General features: G+C 49.4%; 1 protein-coding gene across 5 annotated transcripts in view; it reads right to left on the bottom strand.

Annotated features, from left to right (window-relative positions):
* The window catches only part of L3MBTL3 (L3MBTL histone methyl-lysine binding protein 3), a 121,214-nt gene that overhangs the window by 58,980 nt on the left and 39,442 nt on the right, over positions 1–22,792 (bottom strand). For all 5 annotated transcript variants that reach the window (XM_041744676.1, XM_041744677.1, XM_041744675.1 and 2 more), the window contains 4 exons: positions 21,421–21,525; positions 16,889–17,024; positions 14,507–14,598; positions 11,592–11,743 (listed from right to left, as the gene is read on the bottom strand). In XM_041744676.1, coding sequence (XP_041600610.1) covers positions 11,592–11,743; positions 14,507–14,598; positions 16,889–17,024; positions 21,421–21,525 — 485 coding nt within the window. The remainder of the gene's footprint in view (positions 1–11,591; positions 11,744–14,506; positions 14,599–16,888; positions 17,025–21,420; positions 21,526–22,792) is intronic.

Below are 22,792 nucleotides of genomic sequence, written 5' to 3'. Positions count from 1 at the left end.
ATAAAATAGTCATCGTCACGAGAAAGCTGAAATTACCTCCGCACGTCTAACAGCAGACCTGCATGGGGCTGGAAGCTCCATCATCCGTCTGTCCCCCCCTTTCATCTCCTCCCTGTCGTCTTTGCTTTGGCCAAGCACATATTTCCATAAGACCTTCGATCACTCTGCCTATGCGGCATCTGATTCCTTGCTCCTAATCAAACTTGATCTATGTATCTCTCATCTTCACAGGCAATGCATTTCATTCATTCGTTTGCTCCTTCCCTCATGCAAACACTGAGTGCCTACGGCACACCAGGCACTGGCACAGACGCCGAGGATGAGGATGCAGCAGCACGTACGACATGCACAAAGCTCCCGCTTCTGTGGGGTTCGCGATATACACGGGAGAGACGGGAAGTCAATGAACAAAATACGCAGTCTGGGGGCCCAACAGGGCCCCCAGGACACAGACAGGTAGTGCAAGGAAGAAGCAGGGAGCAAAAGTGGAAAGCCAAGGTGGCCTCTCAGATAAGGGGACGGCTAAAGAAAGTGAAGGAAGAGAACCGAGCCACTCAGATACATTTAAAAAAAAAAAAAAAAGGCCATTCCATGCACAGGGAACAGCAGATAGGAAGGCCACGAGATGGGCATCTCATGGCTGTCGGGAGCAGGCCTTACAGCCAAGGGAGTAACACCAGGAAGGGCCTTCGGGCATAGGGAGGTCTTGGGATTTTGCTCAGAATAAAGTAACATTTACTAGAACGTCACGCAGGGGGTTTTTAGGCAGAAGAGCAGCAGAATCGGATCTGTTTTGAAGTCATTGTTCCGACTGCTTTGCAGACAATTAACCACACTGGAGACGAGATGAGGCTGTTAGGAGGCTTTTGCCAGAGTTGATGGTGACCCGGACCGAAGTGTTGGTGGAAAAGAAAGTAAGAAGTGATCGTGTTTTCAGGTCTAGGTTTTAAAGGAAGAAGCAACAGGTGGATCTGCTGCAGAAGGTGAGGGGTGTGAAGAAGCCAAGGACGTCCCCAGCCCTGGGCCGCTGGGAGGAAGCGGGACCTCGTCCTGAGGTGGGCAGGCTCAGGCCGCCGACGCCATCTCTCGTGTTGCGCATGGTGAAGAGTCTGGCTCTCAACACGGGTTTGACCAACAAGTCAACAAGTCAGAGATCACGAGCATAAAAAATCTGGAGCTCGGAGACAAGAGCAAGGGAAAAAGCACACATGTGGGAGTCAGGAGCATGTGGGACGATATTTAAAGTTGTGAGCAGGGGTGAGGCCATCCAGAGAATGAGCAGAGACAGCAGGGGAGGGAGGAGGCAACGAAGTCCAAGACGCGATGTCTAGAATATAAGGGAAGGAAAGAAAGAAGGAAGAAATCAACGTGGACGCTGGATCCGAGAAGAGAAGAAATGAGACCTGATCCCGGGATGGACCAACGCAAAGGTCGTGGGCATTCCCGCGGGGCTGGAGCCGGAGACGGAGAAGGGAAGAAGCCAGAATAGGGTGGGGTGTTGTTTGGTTTTTTAACAAACAGACATACGTTCGCTTATTTATTTTAGGTGGGGGGCGGGGAGGAGCAGGGAGGGGGAGAAACGCAAGGAGACTGCACACCCAGGGCTCCCATCCCATGATCCCAAGGTCACGACCTGAGCCGAAAGCAAGAATCGGACACTCATGCAGGGCCAGCCCGGCGCCCCCGGAATACGGCGGGTTTGAGAGAAAAACACGGGGACCGCGCACGGAGCCGGCCAGTAGAGGAGACACGCTTAGGAGTTGGTTTAAGAGGAAACCAAAGCGGGCAGCCCGGTGGCTCAGCAGTTAGCGCCGCCTTCAACCCAGGTCGTGACCCAGGGGTCCGGGGATCGAGTCCCCATCGGGCTCCCTGCATGGAGCCTGCTTCTCCCTCTGCCTGTGTCTCTGCTTCTCTCTGTGTCTCTATGAATAAATAAATAAATAAATAAATAAAGTTTTAAGTAAACTCTAGCTCCTCCCCACCCCGCCCCGGCCCCGTGCGAGGTTCAAAGTCACAGCTGTGAGACCAGGAGTCGCACTCTGTACTGGCTGAGCAGGCCAGGCACCCTCCTCTGCACCATTTTTAAAGTTTAGCATTGCTTTAAGATAAAACGCTTTTAAACGATGGGAAGTCTGACTTCATTTACCCAGGACACACATGATGAGCCAGAGCAGCGCCATGGGCAGGGTGTTCTAGGGCCAGGGCTACAGGGGCCGGCAGAGAGCCCCGAGGCCCCTTCTCCCAGTGCTTGGACACGGACAGCAGGAACCCAGCCCCGCAGGATGGCCTGCTCACGCGGGGGCAGAAGCCGCTCAGGAGCAGGCCGGGCCGGGACCCCGCACAGCAGGGCCGGGACCCCGCGCCCCAGAGGGCAGGCCGCTGCGAGCACATGGACGCTCTGCTGCTTCAGTCTTTCTCCTTGAGGACCAGGGAAGAAGGCTACCAGTGGAGACGGAGGCCCAGGCAGGGGTGAGGGCAGACAGGCGCGCGCTCTGGGCGCTGGGCGGGCCCATGAGGAGGCAGTCCGGGTGGGGAGGCCCGCCAAGGCACACGGTGCCGTCCCGGGGCCCACACAGCCGGCCGGGCACGGGCCTGAGGGAGGCGCACATGGAGTCCAACCGGGGCTGCGGCGTGGCCGGGGGCACAGTACAAGGCAGTGGAGGCCACCGTTTGGAGGTGGCAGTTACGGCGCGAGACAGTGTCCCGGCACCTAGGACACTAGAGACACTAGAGACACGGCACAATGAAAATCTGTTAAAAAAAACAAAACAAAACTGGTGGATCAGGTCCCATTGGCGTTCCCAAAGTCAAAGGGTACGATGGAGCTTAAAAAAAAATCAGGGGCCGCCCAGGTGGCTCATGGGTTTAGCGTTGCCTTTGGCCCAGGTCGTGACCCCAGGGTCCCGGGATCGAGTCCCACATCGGGCTCCCTGCATGGAGCCTGCTTCTCCCTCTGCCTATGTCTCTGCCTCTCTCTGTCTCTCTCATGAATAAATAAATAAAATCTTAAAAAAGAAAAAAAATCAGGGGATCCCTGGGTGGCGCAGTGGTTTAGCGCCTGCCTTTGGCCCAGGGCACGACCCTGGAGACCCAGGATCGAATCCCACAATAAATAAAATAGCTTTTATGAAGTTACGTCATTGTAAGAAATGTACACGTTTTCCTTTCCCATTTCTAAAACAATGACACACACGTATGCGTGACCCTGATACGTAGATTAAGAGAAATAAAAGTGTGGGGCAGGAGATAACAAGTGAATAAAGCAACAGAAAGGAAGGAGCGTTCAACTATAAATTTAAAGGTGTTTTTCACTGAAATAACCCTGAGAAAAAGCAACGTGAAGTCGGGGCTGTGTCAGCTCCCCTTGACGCCGTCCAGGGCTACTGATCTGAAAGTTGGTTTGAAAAGACACGACCGTGCGCTGACCTCCTTCACGTGGAGCATTTTTTAGAAAGTTCTTTGCCGTTCACTAGTCGTAAGATGCTCTGACCACAGTTTTCCGCCCCCAGGGGCGGGGGGGGGGGGGGGGTTGAGGTGCCCTGATGTTTCAGGACGACCCACTGGGTGTGGCTCTGTGGGGTCCTTAGAGCGACAGTCCCCAGCTGTGTTCCCCAAGGGTGAACTCTTCATGGTTAAATATCCTTAGGGAGAGCGAGGTTGCCTAGTTTAAGGCTTGTCTGTTTATAATATAACCTGACAGTCGTGAATATGCTAATGATGCATTAGATATTTTGACCATTTGGCCCTGATTTTTTTTTTGTTTTTTTTTTTAAACTTATTTATGATAGTCACAGAGAGAGAGAGAGAGAGAGGCAGAGACACAGGCAAAGGGAGAAGCAGGCTCCATGCAGGGAGCCCGACGCAGGACTCTATCTTGGGACCCCGAGGTCTCGCTCTGAGCCCAAGGCAGGTGCTCACCCGCTGAGCCCCCCAGGTGCCCCCATAAAGGTCATTTTAATACATGATTCCATAAAATGCATTCTGTTGAGGGAATGCAAACTGCAGCAGCCCCTGTGCAAAACAGCATGGAGGTCCCCCAAAACCACAACATCAGAAACAGCACGCGATCCAGCAAGCCTGCCGGCGGGTGCTGACCCAAAAGGTGCAAACACCAGTTCACATGGCACCCCGCACCCCTGCTCACCACAGCACCCGCCGCGGCTGTCGCTGCGGACCCAGCAGGGAAGGCGGCGCGGCCAGACACACCCAGCCGTGAGGGGTGAGCCTGGCCTGTCGCAGCACGGACGGACCCGGAGGGCACCTCGCCAGGCAGAGTAAACCAGTCTGGGAAAGGCAGAGACCACGTGACTTCACTTATGGGTGGAATTCAAGAGAAACAAAGGGGGAAATGGGGGCAGACGAAGAAACAGACTGTTGAGGATGGAGCCCAGAGTGCTGTCGGAGAGGAACAGGGACAGGGATGGGGCTGGGGCCGGGGCCGGGGCCAGGGATGGGGACGGGGACAGGGACAGGCCGGGACCAGGCCAGGGCCAGAGATGGGGCCGGGGCCGGGGCCAGGGCTGAGGACCGGGACAGGGACAGGGACGGGGGCCAGGCTGGGCCGGGGCCAGGGAGGGGACAGGGACGGGGCCGGGGACGGGGACGGGGCTGGGGCCGAGAATGGGGTCAGGGTCCAGAACGGGCATAGGGCCAGGGCAGGCACGCTCATCCCAGGCGCCAAGCAAGGCACAGAGCCGGCTGGCTGCCTGCGACCGTTCCTTGACAGCCAGGCCGTGCGGGGGTGACCGGCCGCGCTGCCTCTATTTCAGGGAAGTTCTTCTTTTATTTTAGGGAGAGACGTTCACTCAGGTAGCCCATTAGTGATAAAAGAAAACACATGTGACGCCTGCCGAGCACCTCCCCTCCAGGCTGGACCTGGCGCCAGCGGTCTCTGCGGTCACCTGCCAGGCCCGCAGTAACCCGGGGACAGGGATGTTGCTAATTCTCTGATTTCACTGCATTTCTCTACAGATTGCAACTGAGGGAGACACCGCGGCGGGTCTTGGCTGCTGCTCCCGTTACCACGACTCTCCAGTAAGGTGCCAGCGTCCTGCGTGCTGGCCGGCGTCACCTCTGCCAGTCAACAGGCGGCTGCCCCGGCGGAGACAACAAAGAGCCCGGCTCCACGGGTCGCACCAACCCCGACCCCACAGCCACAGCACCTCGCCCAGAAGGAGGCTGCAGCCTGTGAAACTCCTCTGGCTGCTGCTCCTGCCAACAGCTCATCTCTTAGTCCCATCTAGTGTCCAAAAGCAGAAATGTAAGCAGAAAGGGACGGAACGACTGAACCAATGGCCGCGGAAGTTCCTAAGCTGCTGATCACCGTCCCTTCGTCTGGGTTTTCACAGGAGTCATCCGAGAAGTCCGGGCCAAACTTTTTTTTTTTTCTGTTCAAGTCCATCACGGGAGTGCCGGGGGGTCTCTGTCGGTTTTAAGCATCCGACGCTTGATTTTGGCTCAAGTCACTATCTCGGGGTCGTAAGGCTGAGGCCTCGTCCAGTCTGTGCTCGGCGGGGAGTCTCGGGGAGTCTCGGGGGGGCCCCTCTCCCCCCTGCCCTTCCCTCCGTCCATGCACGCTCACGTGCATATGCTTTTTCTCGCTCTCAAATAAATAAATAAATCTTAAAAAAAAAAAAAAAGGGTGCGTTGCCCTGGTGAGCGCATATTATCCACAAAGGCCACTAGGATCCACTGAGACCCAGACTGGTAGACCGAGGGGCGGGGACGGACGGGAGAAACCACTCGCAGAAAACCCACATTTGTAACGGAGAAGGTGAGCGATGCTAAGATACCCGTTTTAGGGAGCAAGGTCGATTTCCCCGGGCCTTCCCGTGATGGGAAAGGGTGCCAGTTTGCTCAAGTCCCAGCCGGGCCCAGCCGGCCCTCCCGAGGGGCGCAGGTGGCAGCGAGGACCTGGGGCGGGACCTGGGGCGGGAGCCGCATTCCCAGGAGCTCGCCCAGCACTGACCTTGGGTCTCCCCTCCAGCACCGATGCTCCCGGCCCCCTGCGGACACGGCCCGAGGCCCACGCACCACGTGCCATGCAGCCCACCCACCTCCCCACGCCGCCCCTTAGGAGCTGTTACGGGGGCCTCGCCGCTGAACCCCAAGCCTCAAGAGGCCGGGCCGGGGCTCGTGCTCCTCCGTGACTCCTCCCAACCCTGTTCCCCACGGCAGCCGCTGTCAAGCACCGTCCCGGACTGTCTCCATGTCCCGGGGCTGCCCCCAGGTTAGCTCCAGCGCCAGGGCCAGGTGCCTGTCAGGTCACCTCACCGCCCCGGCCTGAAAACCCCGCTTGGGAAACCTGCTGGGCTGGCGGTGCCCGAGCCCGAGCCCATGCCTGAGCCCGAGCCCGAGCCCTCGGACACCTGCAGACCCCCTCCCGGCCTGGAGGCCTCCCAGGCTGGCCACCACCTGCCGCACAGCTCCTCGCTCTCACTATAACCCCCCCCAACCTGTGCCCAGTGACCCACACGTGCTCCTGTACGTCCTCCTGCTACCGGGCAGCGAGGGCTCAGAGCGGTGCAGGCCCCTCCCGCCCTCCCTGGGCAGGTGCGCCGCCCCCCCACCGACCACATGCGCTCCAAGCACCGAGTCCCCTGTCCCGCTCCGGCTCAAAGCCCAAGTCGCCCGGGACCCTCGTCCCTCCCTGCCGGGCCCCAGGCAGCGGGCCTGGTTCTAGTCACTGAGCACGTGGCCTCAGGCGGCCTCCAGCTCCTCTCCACCTCGGATCCCCAGCCTCAGGGCCAGGTGCGGGCCAGGGGGTCCCCCCATCTCTGCGACCGTAAACACCACCACCCACGCTCCCCAGTCAGTGACCGACCTGTCCCCTTGACTCTGTTCTCAGACACTGGCAGGACGCTGCCAACTTTTCAGCGTCACTTTGGAGAAACACAGAATGTGACAACTACTCTGAATTTATGAACATGACATGACGCTGCCGCCACCGAGTACACCTAGAGCTAGAGGCCCTAGCCCGGTCTGTTCAGTTCACAGCTCAGTGCTTCTCGCCTGCGTAGACCTGGGATGCCAGACAAAACCCTGGGCCACTGACGCTGCAGCCACCCGGTGACAGCTGTCCACGGCTGCAGTTCCCAGGAGATGAGATTGCGGGCAAACGACCCTGTGTAACAGGCAGATTCCTTGGTCCCCCGGGGGGAGGACGGGGATGCTTGGATGCACAGGGCTCAGATGCACATGTCGGACACACACCTGGGACGCACACCTGGGACACACAAGTCAGACGCAAACCTCGGATGCATACTCTGGATGCACACCTCAGGTGCACACATTGGGCGCACACTTTGGATGCACATGTCGGACGCACACCTTGGACACACACCTGGGATGCACACCTTGGATGCATATGTTGTACACACACTTCAGACACACACCTCAGATGTACACGTTGGATGCACACCTCAGATGCACACGTTGGATGCACACATTGGGCGCACATGTCAGACGCACATCTCTGACACACGTGTCGGATGCACACCTTGGATGCACACATCAGATGCACACCTTGGATACACATGTCAGACACACACCTTGGATGCATACTTTGGATGCATACCTTAGACGCACACCACAGACACACATGTCAGACACACACCTTGGATGCACACGTCGGATGCACACATCAGACACACACTTTGGATGTGCACATCGGATGCACACATTGGATGCACACGTCGGATCCACACATCGGCTGCACATCTTGGATGCACACATCAGATGTGCACGTTAGATGCACACATCAGACACACACCTTGGATACACATGTTGGATGCAAACCTCAGATGCATACTTTGGATGCACAACTCGGACGCACACTGCAGATGCACATGTCAGACACACACCTTGGATGCACACGTCAGACACACCCTTGGATGCACACCTTGGATGCACACTTTTCTGAAGGACAACACCACCTCAACCTCGATGGCGTCCTTCCCCATCTTCCAAATCCTTTCCTGTTCTACTGTTTGGGGCTATTTAGGATTATTAATAAGTCTAATGACTGTCAAGGGGGCAGAGTTAAGCAGCTAGCAATTACCAGCATAATAAAAAGCACGTAGGAAACACAGACGTAAAGCAAATTCCATTCTAATAGGTACTGTTTTCCTTTCCTAAAAACCTATTTCAATTCTGCATAAATTTCAGTTCTCCTCTTTGTTAGGAAGAAATGTTTTATTGCGTTTGTACTGCCACAAATGTACCAGATTTACGCAAATGACCCCTTGAACAATACATGTCTGAACTGGGTCCACTAGTATGTGGATTTTTTCCAATATGATAAATGTGTTTTCTCTTCCTTATAGTTTTTTTTTTAATATTTTTATTTATTTATTTATTCGTGAGACATACAGAGAGAGAGAGGCAGTGAGGGAAAAGCAGGCTCCATGCAGGGAGCCCAACGCGGGACTCGATCCCAGGTCTCCAGGATCACGCCCTGGGCTGAAGGCAGGCGCCAAACTGCTGAGCCACCCAGGTGTCCCTATGGTTTTCTTAATAACATCTTTTCTGTAGCTTACTTTATTGTAAGAATACAATATATAATTCTTATAACATTAAAAATATACAAGTTCGTCAACTGGTTATGTTATCATTAAGGCTTCCAATCAACAGTAGGCTGTGAAGTCTCTGGAGAGTCCAAACTTATATCAAATTTGTGACTGCACTGGAGGTGGGGACCCCTACCCTCTACATTGTTCAAAGGTCAACCATACACATTTTCCAATTCCCACTAAGGCAAAAAGAGGTAAGACCATGGGGAAAAAAATTTCATTTCCAAACTATTTTATGTTGGGAAAGCAATCCAGTTTATAGCCTCAATTACATACCTAAACAAGTAATTTATGCAGATAAAAACCATTCCAAAATTCAAAGATCAAAGAACATAATATTTAATAAAGCTGGAGAAATTCCAGTGCATTTAAGCAATTTTCAATGTGTCTTAATTGCATACTGAGAAAGAGAACACATGTACTTTTTCTGACAATTAACAAAATATGATTTCATGTCAATAGTTAAAAGTGTAAGTAAATCTTCAAAGTACATTCCGTCCTAAAAATAATTAGTTTGTGCTCATAAAAGTACAAAAATCAGCGTTAAAAGAGATTTTTTTCCTCTCTGCTCTTTCTAAAAAAAAGAACCTAGGATCTTTCCTATTCCCTAGGCATTTGGCATCAAAGAAAATTGAATGTGATAGTCTTCTAGACTTTTCTTTACTTCTTTCCAGAAGAATGTTTTTAAAGGAAACACATCTTATGTCAAATAAACAACTTATGCTTTTAAAACTCTCTAATACTTCTAACACCACAAAACTGACAAGCCAACATTTACCAATTTTGTTTAAATCAGATAAAAGCTACAAAGTAAAAATCTCCCTAAATGAATCAGAACTTTTAAAAGCACCCATTTTAACAAATTCTAGTAACTGCTATAAAGTATCACTTACTTTTAAAGAAAAATAAGTATTTAAAAAAATATCTCTATCCAACATGGAGCTGGGACCCTGCTGGGATAGAGTCACAGGCTCTTCTGAGCCAGCAAGGACGGGATGCGGTCCTCACTCTGGTGCTGCCATCATCACAGCACATCAAACACAGGAGGGGAAAATTACGTTTGACCTCAAAACAGATTTACACGGTTACTAAATTTAAAGTTTTCTTATCAGAGCACCTGGGTGGCTCAGTGGTTGAGCGTCTGCATCTGGCTTAGGTCGTGACCCTGGGGTCCTGAGATCGAGTCCCGCATCGGGCTCCCTGCATGGAGCCTGCTTCTCCCTCTGCCTGTGTCTCTGCCTCTCTCTGTCTCTCATGAATAAATAAATAACCTCTTAAAAAAATAAAAAAATAATGTTTTCTTATCTATTCCCTCACACAAACTAGGTATGGATAATTCTGGATGACACAAAAACCACCAATTAATAAGAAACACGAGGAACAAATGAACACAGTAAGCAATAGGAGAATCCAATCAGCGAATCCAGACTGTGGGAGATTCAAGAGGTCAAACACCCTGGTTACTTCAGTAAAAGTTACAAGGGGAAGAGAGAGAGGAATAGGAATCTATAAATGAAAAGAGATCAAGACAAACATCAAAACAATCACAAAACATAACCTTATTTGGACTTAAAACCATAAAATCTTAAAAAAAAAACACAAGAAAACAAAACTACGACAATTGGGAAGAATTTTAAGTATGTTAGTAACATTAGGGCATTTATAACATTATGTATTTGAAGAGAGAGAATCCCTATCTTTAAAGAATACATTCTGAATTATACACAGACGAAATGCTATGCTATCTGGAATTTGCTTCAAAATGATCCTGGGTTTGGGATTTCAGGAGAAGGAATACAGAGAAAAAGTGAATTTTGAGTTGATAATTACTGGTGCTGTATAATGGCTGCAGGCGGGTCACTATTACCCTGCTTTTGTACATGCTTGAAATAGTCTATATTTCAAATAAAAATTTTTACTGCGAACCGAATGAAAAGACATCCTATGGGGAAAATTTTGCTTTGCAGAAAGAAAGCTGAGGAAAAACACACCAAAATATTCAGGAGTACTGGACTCTGTGTTGTGCAATCATGGAACTGCTTGTGTGCCCTTAAAAAAATATTCTGTAAAAAGCACATGTATAATAGAAAGCATTTAAAAAAAATATGAATAGCAAATGGCTTCCAATGCCTCTCCTTTTTAAGACAACGTAAGTAAAACTGATGAGTGATGAAGAATCCAAATTAAGGAGTAATGGAAATTACTGATGGTTCTACTGAATTTTTAAATTTATGCATACTAAAAAGGAAGGTCAGGAAACAAGCTTCCCTGAAATGTGGCAACACCTAGATAAATTGATATTCAACTGATACTGTAACACTGGCCAGATTTTATCAAAATACGTGTCATGATAAATGTTCTGAAATGCCCTCATTGCACTGTTCTAGGAAGGAATTAAACACTCCAGAAATGCCTTTCACTTGAAAACCGAATTGTAATGATCAACAAACATGAACTAGGAATCGAAATCATTATTTCCACTGATTAATCAAAATACAATGGCTTTACTATAATCATGGTTATATATTTTATAATAGGTTGCTTGTACGACTGGATGCAGTTATGTTCCCAAACTCTAAGGATGAAAAACAGTGTTCCTCAATTAATATTTACTCGCATTTGGTGAGTAAAAACGCTTATGTTAGGTACTGGGAATAAAAATATGAAGGGAAATTAAGCTATTTTCTCTGTGAACGATAGACAAGACCCAGGAGGAGGGAAGAAATGCACACCTCTGTGCTCTCACATGTGAAATACGTTGGGAGGACGGTCAACTGCACTTCCACAACAGGAAGTGAGTTAAAATACAAGTCGTTAAGTCGAACTAAAGGATACTATTTAGAAATATGTGCCATATGAGATGCGTGACAAGTGAAAAGTCTGAAGTGGGAAAGACTGGGCCGAAGCACTGTTATTTTTTGCTACGAGCTCTGCATTATTGTTGTTTTTGAACCACGTGCCCGGTTTAGTACCTGGATACGCACATTACAAAAAGCAACAGAGCAACAGAAAAGGTCTCACCAATAGTCATAGCTCTCATCCCAGTTGTCAAAATGTACCAGGAAACGATTGTCCACCATATCTGTTACCGTAGCAACACAGATGAACGCAGGATTCTTTTTGTCTACAGCTTCAAGCTTCATTCCAACTCGAAAGCCTGATGGGATCACTGTCTACGAAACATACAGATTTAATTAGAGATAAGCACACACTTAACAGCAAGCTCTGCACCCTTTCTACACCTCCTGCTCGAGGGCCTGGCATCCATCAGCGGCATTCACATTATTTAAAGAGCATGGATGAGTTTTACAGCAGGGTCGCTTTCCAATGAGCAGCAATAAGGAGAAAAAAAAAAAAGTAAAAAAAAAAAAAAAAAAGGAACTACACTCCCGAGGAACTATCTGCATCTGCAAACCTGGACCTCAAGACCAAAAACCTCACGGAGCCTCACAGAGTTCGACTGATTTCCGGATGTGCTTTGGCACCGTGGTTAGACAACTATCCAAGGTGGGCAAGTTTAATCTGCCGCGCCGCCCACTTTTTGTTTTTCTCGCCCTTGATGGCAGACTGAACAATGAAAATTATTTCAGGCAAAATATGCATTTAATCAAGTTAAAAATGTGAATGAGTCAGTACAAGTTCACTCCCATTTCTGGAAAGCTCTCTCTAAAGAGCGCTCCACTGAAAGTAGGTCATCTTCAGACACGAAAAGCCTGCAGATTATTGCAACGTTCACCTACCACGACAGATACTATTCACCAAAGCACCAAAAGAAATGGCAAAATACAGGGAGCCGTTCAAAATAGTTTCTAATTACAAAAAAAAAAAAAAAAAAAAATGTTTGTAATATAAGGAAAGCCAAACACTATCGGCCATCCGGGACATGCGCCCAGGACCGCAGCTCGGAAGCTGTAGTGCTTTGAGGTGCCGTAAGATGTAAACGTGCCTTCGCATTTTGTGTGAGGAAAAGCATCCTAACCTGGAGGAATGTCCTGGGATACCAGTCACGCCCATCAACACACAAGCCATTTCTGCACTTCTTAAAAAAAAAAAAAAAAAAAATCCTCTATCCAGACTTAAGTATACAGAATACCATTCTTTTTTTTTTTTCAGAATACCATTCTAATTACTTTAAGCAAAGCACATGCTATAGTCCATTCTACCGTAATTATCCAGCCACCACCACAGAAACATAGACAGCACGTACCTAAAAGTGTCAGCGCATTTCCTATAGGAACAGCAGGGGCCGGCGTGAACACCACACAGACACCCTGACGATACGTGGCAGTCCCCAAAATTATTTACTAGGGTCCTGACCACAAATATTTGAATATTCTGTGGTAGAAAGCTCTAGAAATGGATGAACTTACTTGCTTCTTGGCTATCAGACACGTAGGCCCAGATTAAGTCATGTGCTAGCTAGCAACGCACAGAATTTAGGATGACGGTTCAGAGCAGTTAATCAAATCCCTGATCGAACTTATCCTCCAGAGAACCAGACAGGGATTAGGAATCCTGGAGCAGGCCGCTGAATTTTCCACCCAACGGATCGCCCTCCCGGGTCTTGACAGAGAACACCCACTGACGGCATAGTATTCACATTTCGGTAATTAAGCTCTCCTCTCAATTAAGAGATTTTGAAATAATGATCCGGCTCATGAGCCCTACGAGTCACCCAAACACCACACACCCTGCTCTTCGGTTCTCTAATTCAACCTGGCTTACGATCCATTTGACCGGAGACGCTGAGCCATTAGACCAACGCTCAAAACAACTGGTGTAGACCATCTCCCAAATGGAAGGTACCTGGAGTGGCTGAGAAAGCTCCTGCCCATTCCTGATATTCACCTCCACGGGAGGGAATCCCATTCTCGAAATATTATTGTCTCTCTCTACATTCTCACTCATCGTTACTGGACTCAGGGACCCTGGAAGGAGAACTGGTTACGCTCCTTGAAGAGGAAGCTGGCCGACAGGGTATGCAGTCCATGCTCTGCTCCTCCGGGGCCTGCGGGGCTGTAGGGCTGCCCCAGTCCAGGTTCGGTGATGGGGCAGAAGGGCTTCCTGAGTCCTCGGTCTCACAATCAAGAAGCTCATTTGGGCGCCCTTGTGGCTCAGCGGTTTAGCATCTGCCTTCGGCCCAGGGCATGACCCCAGGGTCCCAGGATCAATTCCCACATCGGCCTCACTGCATGGAGCCTGCTTCTCCCTCTGCCTGTGTCTCTGCCTCTCTCTCTCTCATGAATAAATAAATAAAATCTTAAAAAAAAAAAAAAAAAGCTCACTGTCAACAGATAAGAGGCCATGCATGTCACTCCAACTGAGGCCTTATCTGTCGTAAAGATGGTATTTTGACTTTCCACCTGCTGCGCTCTGTTGATTTCAGTTAGATCAGAAGGTGAACCAGGAAGAAGAGGGGGACGTGTTGGGCCTCTGCAGAGAAGCAACAGGAAACACGCAGGGAAAGTGGGGATACAAGTCGAAGGAGTGGGAAAAATGCATACACAGCCAGACTCTGCCTTTTTATGCAGCAAGTGCAGCCGCAGGCTGGCGTGAGCTAGATGGTTGTCCCTAGCATGTAAACCCAAGCAGGACTCCGTGCATCTCACTGCATGACTCCCATGTGATGAGCCCTCTAAACAAGTGGCGCTAACAATAAACTATCCCCGTCAATTTAATTTTTTATGTACTTTTTACGGTAGGTTGCACGAGGGGTTCATACGACATTGCCTTGTGCCGTTCCATTAAACCCAATAACCATGGTTTGCCTGTGGAATATTCATTCGTGATGATTTTAAGCTAGCTTTAAAGGTTTAATTAAGAATCTTCTATTTACCAAACCAATAGAATTTACGATGGTCTCCTGCTATCACTTTTATCCTCTGAAACACTCAAAAGTCACTTCTTTGGAAAGGAAAAATTTTGGATGTACTTACTATATTCTGATTTTCAAATAATGACTTGGGAGCAGCTTGAGCTTTGCATGTCTTAAGATAGGTCTGCCAATTAAATTCTTCTTCCTTATAACCTTGGATAAGCACATATACACAGACTCAGTAAAATGTCAAAATATTTCACACGTCATTTTCCACGCCCACTTTTAGCTATGACTCCAAAATGCTGAAATCAAACAATTGATTTTTTTAAACAAACTTTAACTCATAGTTCATAACTATGGATTTTTTTCCTGCACTTTAACTCATAGTTCATAACTATGGATTCTTTTTTTCTACACAGGCTGCATTTATTTCCAACAAATTGCATGATTTTTCAATTCTGAATGAATACGACGAATCTAAAGAAGAGATAAGAGGAAGTAAGTATCTGTTATACTCAGGTCTCTGCTTCTTCCTATTACCAGACTATTTCTATGAGTTTTAGGCCGAACTATTCAGCAGTACACTAGTGAGCTGGGGAGCCAAAACCTTTGTTTTTCCTTCACTTGTTCTATTCTGGGAGACTCACTTGTAGGAACAAGTGGGAAGCTGGAGAAAACAGTAATAAAACAGATAAAATCTCTTTAGCCTGTCACCGTAAGAATGACAATGGAAGATTTATGAAGCAAGCACGTTGGCAAATTACAATAATGGAAACGTCCTTGCTTTAATGCTCACAACTTCACATTTAATGTTGTTGAAGCCAACATTTCCTTTAAAAAGGAAATTGAGCATCTTGTCCTATCTGAGAGCTCCTGGGCTCTCTCCTACTTCCATCGAGGTCCAGAAGGCAGCATGAAAAGAACATCTAATAATTCGCCATATCTAAGAGGTCAACTTATATAGAGGCTGGTAGATTTTCTTTTTCAGGGCACCCAGGGGGTTCTGTGGTTGAGTACCTGCCTTCAGCCCAAGGTGTGACCCCAGGGTCCTGGGATCGAGTCCTGAGACGGGGCTCCCTGCATGGAGCCTGCTTCTCCCTCTGCCTGTGTCTCTGCCTCTCTCTCTCTGTCTCTCATGAATAAATGAATAAAATCTTTAAAAAATATATATTTTTTTTCTTTGTCACCCTCATTTTTTTCTATGTGATTTTGTTTAATCCTTCAGCCATCTGAAGATACCATTCCGCCTTTAATTTTTCACGTAAAACCAAATGGCTAGTCCATTAAAAAAACAAGAGCCCTGAGACAGGCCAAAAATATCAAAGTAGTCACCTGGATCTCTGACATCAAGTCAACAATACTGACTGTAACAGTTGAAAAGGAAAGAAATAAGATATTGTTAAACACATTAGGGATGAACTGGAAAAGACTGTTATCAGTTATTCTCGGATCTTTATGTAAACACAAAGCCGGAAGAATCACTGGCAGGCTGTGCTATCAAGGACTCAGAACGAAAAAGTAATTGCCATCAACTCAACCTCCACCTAAACTAGCTCTTTTTTTTTTTTTTTAATTTCATTTATTTATTCATGACAGAGAAAGAGAGACAGAGACACAGGCAGAGGGAGAAGCAGGCCCCATGCAGGGAGCCCGACGTGGGACTTGATCCCGGGTCTCCAGGATCACGCCCTGGGCTGAAGGTGGTGCTAAACCACTGGGCCACCCAGGCTGCCCCTAAACCAGCTCTTAATGCTATATTCTCCTTTCCAATCTCCTAAATATTAAAATTCATGCATTCAAGTGCATGGTTTCTCAAGATTTTCTATGTAACGAAATATCAGTAAATAAACTTCGTCGTATGAATGGTTTAGATCTAAACCTTCCAATCTGTTTTTCCAGGGTATATACATCTGAGCCCATACAACACGGGGTTCGCGTGGCACAGGTCCACTTACTCATTTCTTCTCTTCCTTGTGATTTTAATGACATTTCCTTTGCTCCAGCTTATCTGATTGTGGGATAATAGTATATAATTTATGTAACCCACAAAACACGTGCTCATTGACTATTTATGTTACCAGTAAGGCTCCTGGTCAACAGCAGGCTATGAATAATTAAGTTTTTAGCAAGTCGAAAAGCACATGTGGATTTTCGACCATGCTGGGAGATGGCGCTCCTCACCCCTGCGTTGTTCGGGGTCAGCTCTGCGTGTGGAGGTGAAAGAAATCTGTGGCTGAAATTTGCAGTTAAAATCAAATAAAGATCCAATGTTATTTTACGTACAAATAAATACATGGATATGGTTTATTCTCTCAAATAGAATTTTACGTTTTATGTTCCTTTCCTTTAATGAGCATATTTTTTCTTCATAAAGAAAAAGCTTGAATGTGGACCTATCTGGACCATAATAAAGTCTGAATTCTTAAAAATTCCAAATCACCACATAGGGAAAGACGTTTTTACAGAATTTAAAATACGAAACAAAAAAAGCGGACAATACCTTTTGGCGGATGGAGCTTATGGCCGGTTTTCTCACACCAGCCAACCGGGTGAATGTCCAGAGCGTCTGCATTTACCCAGAAGTCGTAGCAGTCAGAGTATCCATCAAAGTGCAATTTTATCCGGTAGCCACAAACCTGAAACAGGTAAAGCGAGATGACGGACTCAAAAGCAAAAATCCCAAGTATCTAGAATGTCCGTGCTCAGAATGGATTCACAAAGAAAATGGAATTCATTAATGTAAGTGCAAGAATAACCACGAACACCCAGTGTGGTGCAGCCTGTGGTGATCAAGGCACCATGATTAACGGCAACAGAAAAGCGAGTGAACCAAATGACACAACCCAAAGGCAATGGCGATGCATGGAGAAGCGCTGTGCGGTGCTCTGCACCCTTCCCAGTGGCAGCAGGAGCCCCCGGCGCTAGGGCAAGCACGGCCCCCGACGTGCGTCCTCCCCATCCTGCGGCTGCACGAGTGGGGGTACACGGAGCGCCCGCCCCGCCAGGACACGCCGCCCCCTCCTCCGTGCAGCTCCGCAGACGGGCACATGGGACACAGGACACAGCGCGCACAGGACACCAACGTCCCCTGTCTACCGGTAGCTGGCTTGGGAGAGGGAAACGGCCGCCTCGGTCCACACGGAGCGGGGGCAGGTCCCTGGAGCGCCTGGGGACCCGCCTCATAGTGCCCGCCCGGGGCCGAGGCCGTGCACCTGTTGAGAGCACTCCTCCCGGGAAGCTCTGAGCCGAGGGGTGCATGGGGTCAGAGGCCTGGGCTCCCTGCCTCGGGCTCCCAGGGACAGCTGCGGCCCTGGTTCCCCTGCAGCCAGCATGGGAAGCCCACGACTTGTCACCCTGCAGACACCCCAGGGGCACCCGCCCTGCAGAAGCCGGGGCGGCAGCCGGGCCCTGAGCCCCGAGCCCAGCAGTGGACGCCCCCCGGAGACCCCGGCAGCTGTGACCCACCACCACGGCACGTCCTCTGAAGCCCACAGTTGACCTTCAAGCGGCACAACTATGGGGTGAGTCCATTTATGACTAATATTACGTGTCCGAGCGTCTGTGTGACCCACGCGGGCATCGCAGTCGTGCTGACGGGGTGCGATGTGCCCGTGAGCACGTGCATGATTCCCCCTTGGAAGCCACGGCATTTTACATGCATCTGCTGCCCGAGGACAGCAAGGCACCATCGTCTAGGGCACAAGTTTTGAGGTGGAGTTCCATGGGAAATCCTTTTTCTGTTTTGTTTTAATTTAAATTAAATTTGCCAACGTACAGCAGGTGTATTCATACACATGTGCGCACACACTTACACAAATGTAATTCACAGTGAACGATGGCCCGGGAACCCACGCGGAAACCCTAACCAGGATCCCTGGCGGGCAGCGGGGTGCGCTGGGCACAGCACGTGCCGAGGTCGCATCTCCCCCGTGAGCACATCATGACGGGTGCCGCGTGGAGGCCGACGGAGCCCTCAGGAGACCGAGGCCGAGCAGAGGGGGGGGCCCGGGAAGGGGACTGCCGCCCCCAGTGCACCTCCACCTGAGTGGAGCCCCCAGGGCCTCACAGGCGGAGCTCAGCAGGGACCCTGGGGAGAAGCAGCCAAAGGGGCCTATTCCCTGGCTGCCCTCGCATCCCTCCTAGAGCTCACACCCAATGAAGCCCCAGTATCCCGGCCACGGGCCTCGCCTTGCCTGCCCTGCTCTGGGGACAGTTGCTGACGGGAGGGACGACACACAGTTAGCCCTCATTGTGCATGACTCCCTGCTTGCAAACCCACCCACTTGATGGAATTTACTTGGAGCCCAAGAAGAGGACTGGTGGTATTCGGGAAGGGAGGCAGGTACCAAGGGCGGAAGACGTAGCGGCCCATGTGTGCGTCCCAGCCAAGGTGGAGGACGAGAGGTGGAGGACAGCAACATCCCGCCTTCCTGTGGCCCATCTCCTCCCACGAGCCACCCGTCCTTCGCACAGTCTCCTTACGGCTACATTTCTCATGCTTGTGCTGTAGGTGATCTTGCTAATTAACATGATCTCCAAGCAGGGCGCTGTAGCACTGGGTGCTAGGGAGCTGGAGCACGGGGAGCTGGAGCATGGGGAGCTGGAGCCCTGGGTGTTAGGATGCTGGAGCACAGAGAGCTGGAGCCCTGGGTGCTAGGGAGCTGGAGCATGGGGAGCTGGAGCCCTGGGTGCTAGGGAGCTGGAGCCCTAGGTGTTAGGGTGCTAGAGCACGGGGAGCTGGAGCCCTGGGTGTTAGGGTGCTGGGGCACTGGAGCACTGGACCATGGGGTTCTGGAGCACGGGGAGCTGGAGCACTGGGTGTTAGGGTGCTGGAGTATGGGGTGCTGGAGCACAGGGAGCTGGATACGAGGTGCTGGAGCATGGGGAGCTGGAGCACGGGGTGATAGGGTGCTAGAGCACAGGGAGCTGGAGCATGAGACATTGGAGCACAGGGAGCTGGAGCACGGGACACTGGAACACAGGGAGCTGGAGCATGGGGTGCTGGGCATGGGGCACATTGGAGCACAGGGAGCTGGAGCATGGGACACTGGAGCACAGGGAGCTGGAGCATGGGGCACTGGAGCACGGGGAGCTAGCTGGAGCATAGGGTGATAGGGTGCTGGAGCACAGGGTGTTAGGGTGCTGGAGCACAGGGAGCTGGACCAGGCAGCAGACAGAACTGAGCCTGAGCTCCCGGGAGCCTAGCCCGGTCCGTCCGTCCGTAGAGCCAAGGTCAGGATCTGCTGTTCACAGGACACCACGGTGGTGCAGGGTGAGCACAAGCACCTGTAGGGGCTCCTCCCACCCTGCAGCAATCCTTCCAGAAGGCCCTGCCTGCTTCCGCTTCCCACTCCTGCCTTCACAACAGCCTCCAAGCCTCCTCCCTCTCCTTCGGCCGCCAGCCCCACACCTCTGTCCTCACTCTTGGGGATTTACCTTCTGCAGCTGCATAGCTCCCTGAACATCTGCCCCGACGGGCCCCCACCCTCCCCTCCACCCTGCTGGCAGCCAAGAGGACACCTGCCCGCTCACACCCCAGATCCCATCTTCTCCCAGCCCTCCATGTCTGTTATCTGCTCTCTGAGCCTTCCAATCCTCCACTCCCTAGCTGCTTTCTCAGATGCCATTCTCCAGTCTCTTCCTATTGCAAAAAGAAAAAAAAAAGAACAGAAAGAAAGAGAGAGAAAAGGTGGGAAAAAAGAGAGGGAAGTAAAGGAAAAGTAAATAAAGACTGTCTCCCAGGCTTAGGCAAGCAAATGCCCCCTTACCCTTGGTAAGAACAGAACAACTGGTGAACTTTCTGGCAATGAGTAGCAGCATGCATCAAAAATTTAAATTTTACTCATGCTCGCAAGGGCACTGTTTGTAATAATGAGAATGACGAGAAAGCGAAGACCGCTCAACTGTTCCTCAATATGAGACAAAGTACAAGAATTACAGCAAATTCGTAAAATGGAACACTAGCCAATGCTTAAAAATATGCACATAAAATATAAGATATACTCTCATCAAAGCTCCATAAATTGTGTATTATTCCATCTACATGTAAAAAGGAGTTGAGTGAGAGCACAAGCTGGAGGAAAGGCAGAGGGAGAAGAGACTCTAACGTATACTCTTATACAGGTTGAGGTTTTCATGGTGAGCAAGCATTACCGTTACAATAAAAAAACTAGACGAACTAAAATCTTCAAAACCAAGAGGTGGAAAAAAAAAAAAAAAACAAGAGGTGGAACACACCAGACGCTTCCGTGTTCCCATGGGAGCCAAGCTTCTTATGGACTAAGTCACTGAAAGATGACCAGGGTAACTGAAACTAGTGCACAAGGGATCATCTTATGCTTCTGGGGAGAATTTTTTTTTTTTTTGGGGAGAATTTTTAAAGATTTTTTTATTTATTTTGTTTTAGAGAAAGAGAGCAGGGGAAGGGGCAGAGGGAGAGGGAGACTCTCAAGCGGACCCCACCCTGAGTGCAGAGCCTGATGCAAGTCTCGATCCCATTTGTAAAAGACACGGATCCCTGACTCCAGAGAGGGAGGAAGGCGGAGGCCAGCACAGGAGGAAAAAAAAAAAAGAATTCTAAGAAATGCTCTCAATAACAAACGAGACTAAGATACACATAGGAATAGACTTGGACAATTTTTCCTGAAATATTTTACAGAGGTACCTTGAAATACTAAAAAAAAATGTACAAATATCTGTTGGTCTGTTTTTTTCTATTAAGGAGCCCCACAGCATGACCAAAGCTATGGAGTCGGAAGGACCTGGGGTTCAAATCGAGGTTCGACCACTTGGGAGCTGTGTGACCTTGTACTCATTACTTAAGCTCTCTGAGCCTCAGCTCCTTTATCTATAGAATAGGAAGGAAAAAGCACAGCCTGCGTAGGATTCCTACAAAGATTCAGTGCGCTGACATACGAACAGTAGGTATGATGCCTGGTATGAGGTAAGCACTCAAACAATGGGACCTTTTCCCATTGTTAACATCCCATCATCATCACCCTGTTGCAAGGATAAAGACAAGGTAAAGCTTACCTCGGCCACGGTGAGGACACAGTATACAGACTGATGCTCCGGATCCACACCTTCCAATTTCATGCCAACTTTAAACCCATTTTTGTTATATGGAAAGGACTGGTACTGAAAGGCAGAAGGACGGCAGTGTTAGTATTTGATCCTGAGGCCCAGTTACAATGTGAGCAATTAAGGAAAGACCATGAGTCTTAAGTAAAGACTAACCGAATACACGCATAACCTTAAAAATCCAAAAGAAAAGGACCACCAGGTAATCCAACGGAAAATGAACAAAGACTATGAGCGGGTCACAGAAAAGGAAACGCCTTTACACATCTGAAAAGATGCTCAAGCTCACCCATGGGAGTCATCCGACGTAAAATCATGCTAACATGTTATTTCACCTAATCAGGCTCATAAAGATCAAAAAGTCTGATCAACACAGTGTGGGCAAGGCTCTGGGGGCCCCCGGGACACACATTCATCACGAGCAGATGGCACAGCCTCTAGCGACCTCACATCAGTACAAACAGCGCATCCTGGTTTTTGTTTTGTTTTGCTTTTCATTTTGAGAATATCAACCGTATGTGGTCGTCAACTGAAATACAATTTTCTTTCTTAAAACACAAAAATATTATAGACGATGGTTTAAAAGTCACATCGGTCTTTACGAATAAATGCAAGAGTCCAAAGAAGTCTGGCTCGAGACAGACCCGCAGTGATGTCCAAGCTGCTCGTTTATCTGTTACGCTATTGTTAACGGTGGTTCAGTGTCGCCCTCAAAGCAGGGAACGATGCTCTGGGTGAGTTGGTGGGATGTTAGCAGGTGTGCACTGAGGTCTTTCTCCAAATCTATCTAATAATTCTGTGGCTTTCTTATAGATGCCCCATCACCTTACATATAAAAGAGCCTTCACAGAGTTAAAGTAAGTACCCAGAAGACCTCAAGTTTTTAATTCAAGACGATGAGGCAGGTGGAGTGGAGGGGGCAAGCTTGAGAGCAGGGAGCAGATGCAGACATCAGGACGGCGAAGCACAGGGTCTTGATTATGGCTGAGGGGCACCCATGCCGGGGGAACAAGATGAACTGGAATTCCAGGCGGCGGGAAATCCCTCCTGTTTGTCTCCGTAATTCTACTTCTAGGACATTATCCAACACAGGTGCCCACATCGTGTGCAAGACGACAGGCCTCCCGGTCACTCGCCAGAACACTTGTGTGTGTGTGTGTTGTATGTGTGTCACATATGAACACACACCTGTCAGCCGACAGGGAGCAGCTTCACTTGTTATGGAAGAGACCAAAGATGTGTCGTGAATTAATACAAAAGGACGATGAAGTGAACCGTGGACTGAGATGGAATCATTTCCAAACTAAGCTTAAAAAAAAATAAT

Source organism: Vulpes lagopus, chromosome 2 (assembly GCF_018345385.1).
Source record: "Vulpes lagopus strain Blue_001 chromosome 2, ASM1834538v1, whole genome shotgun sequence".
NCBI lineage: Eukaryota > Metazoa > Chordata > Mammalia > Carnivora > Canidae > Vulpes > Vulpes lagopus.
This window is presented reverse-complemented; position numbering and strand designations above follow the sequence as displayed.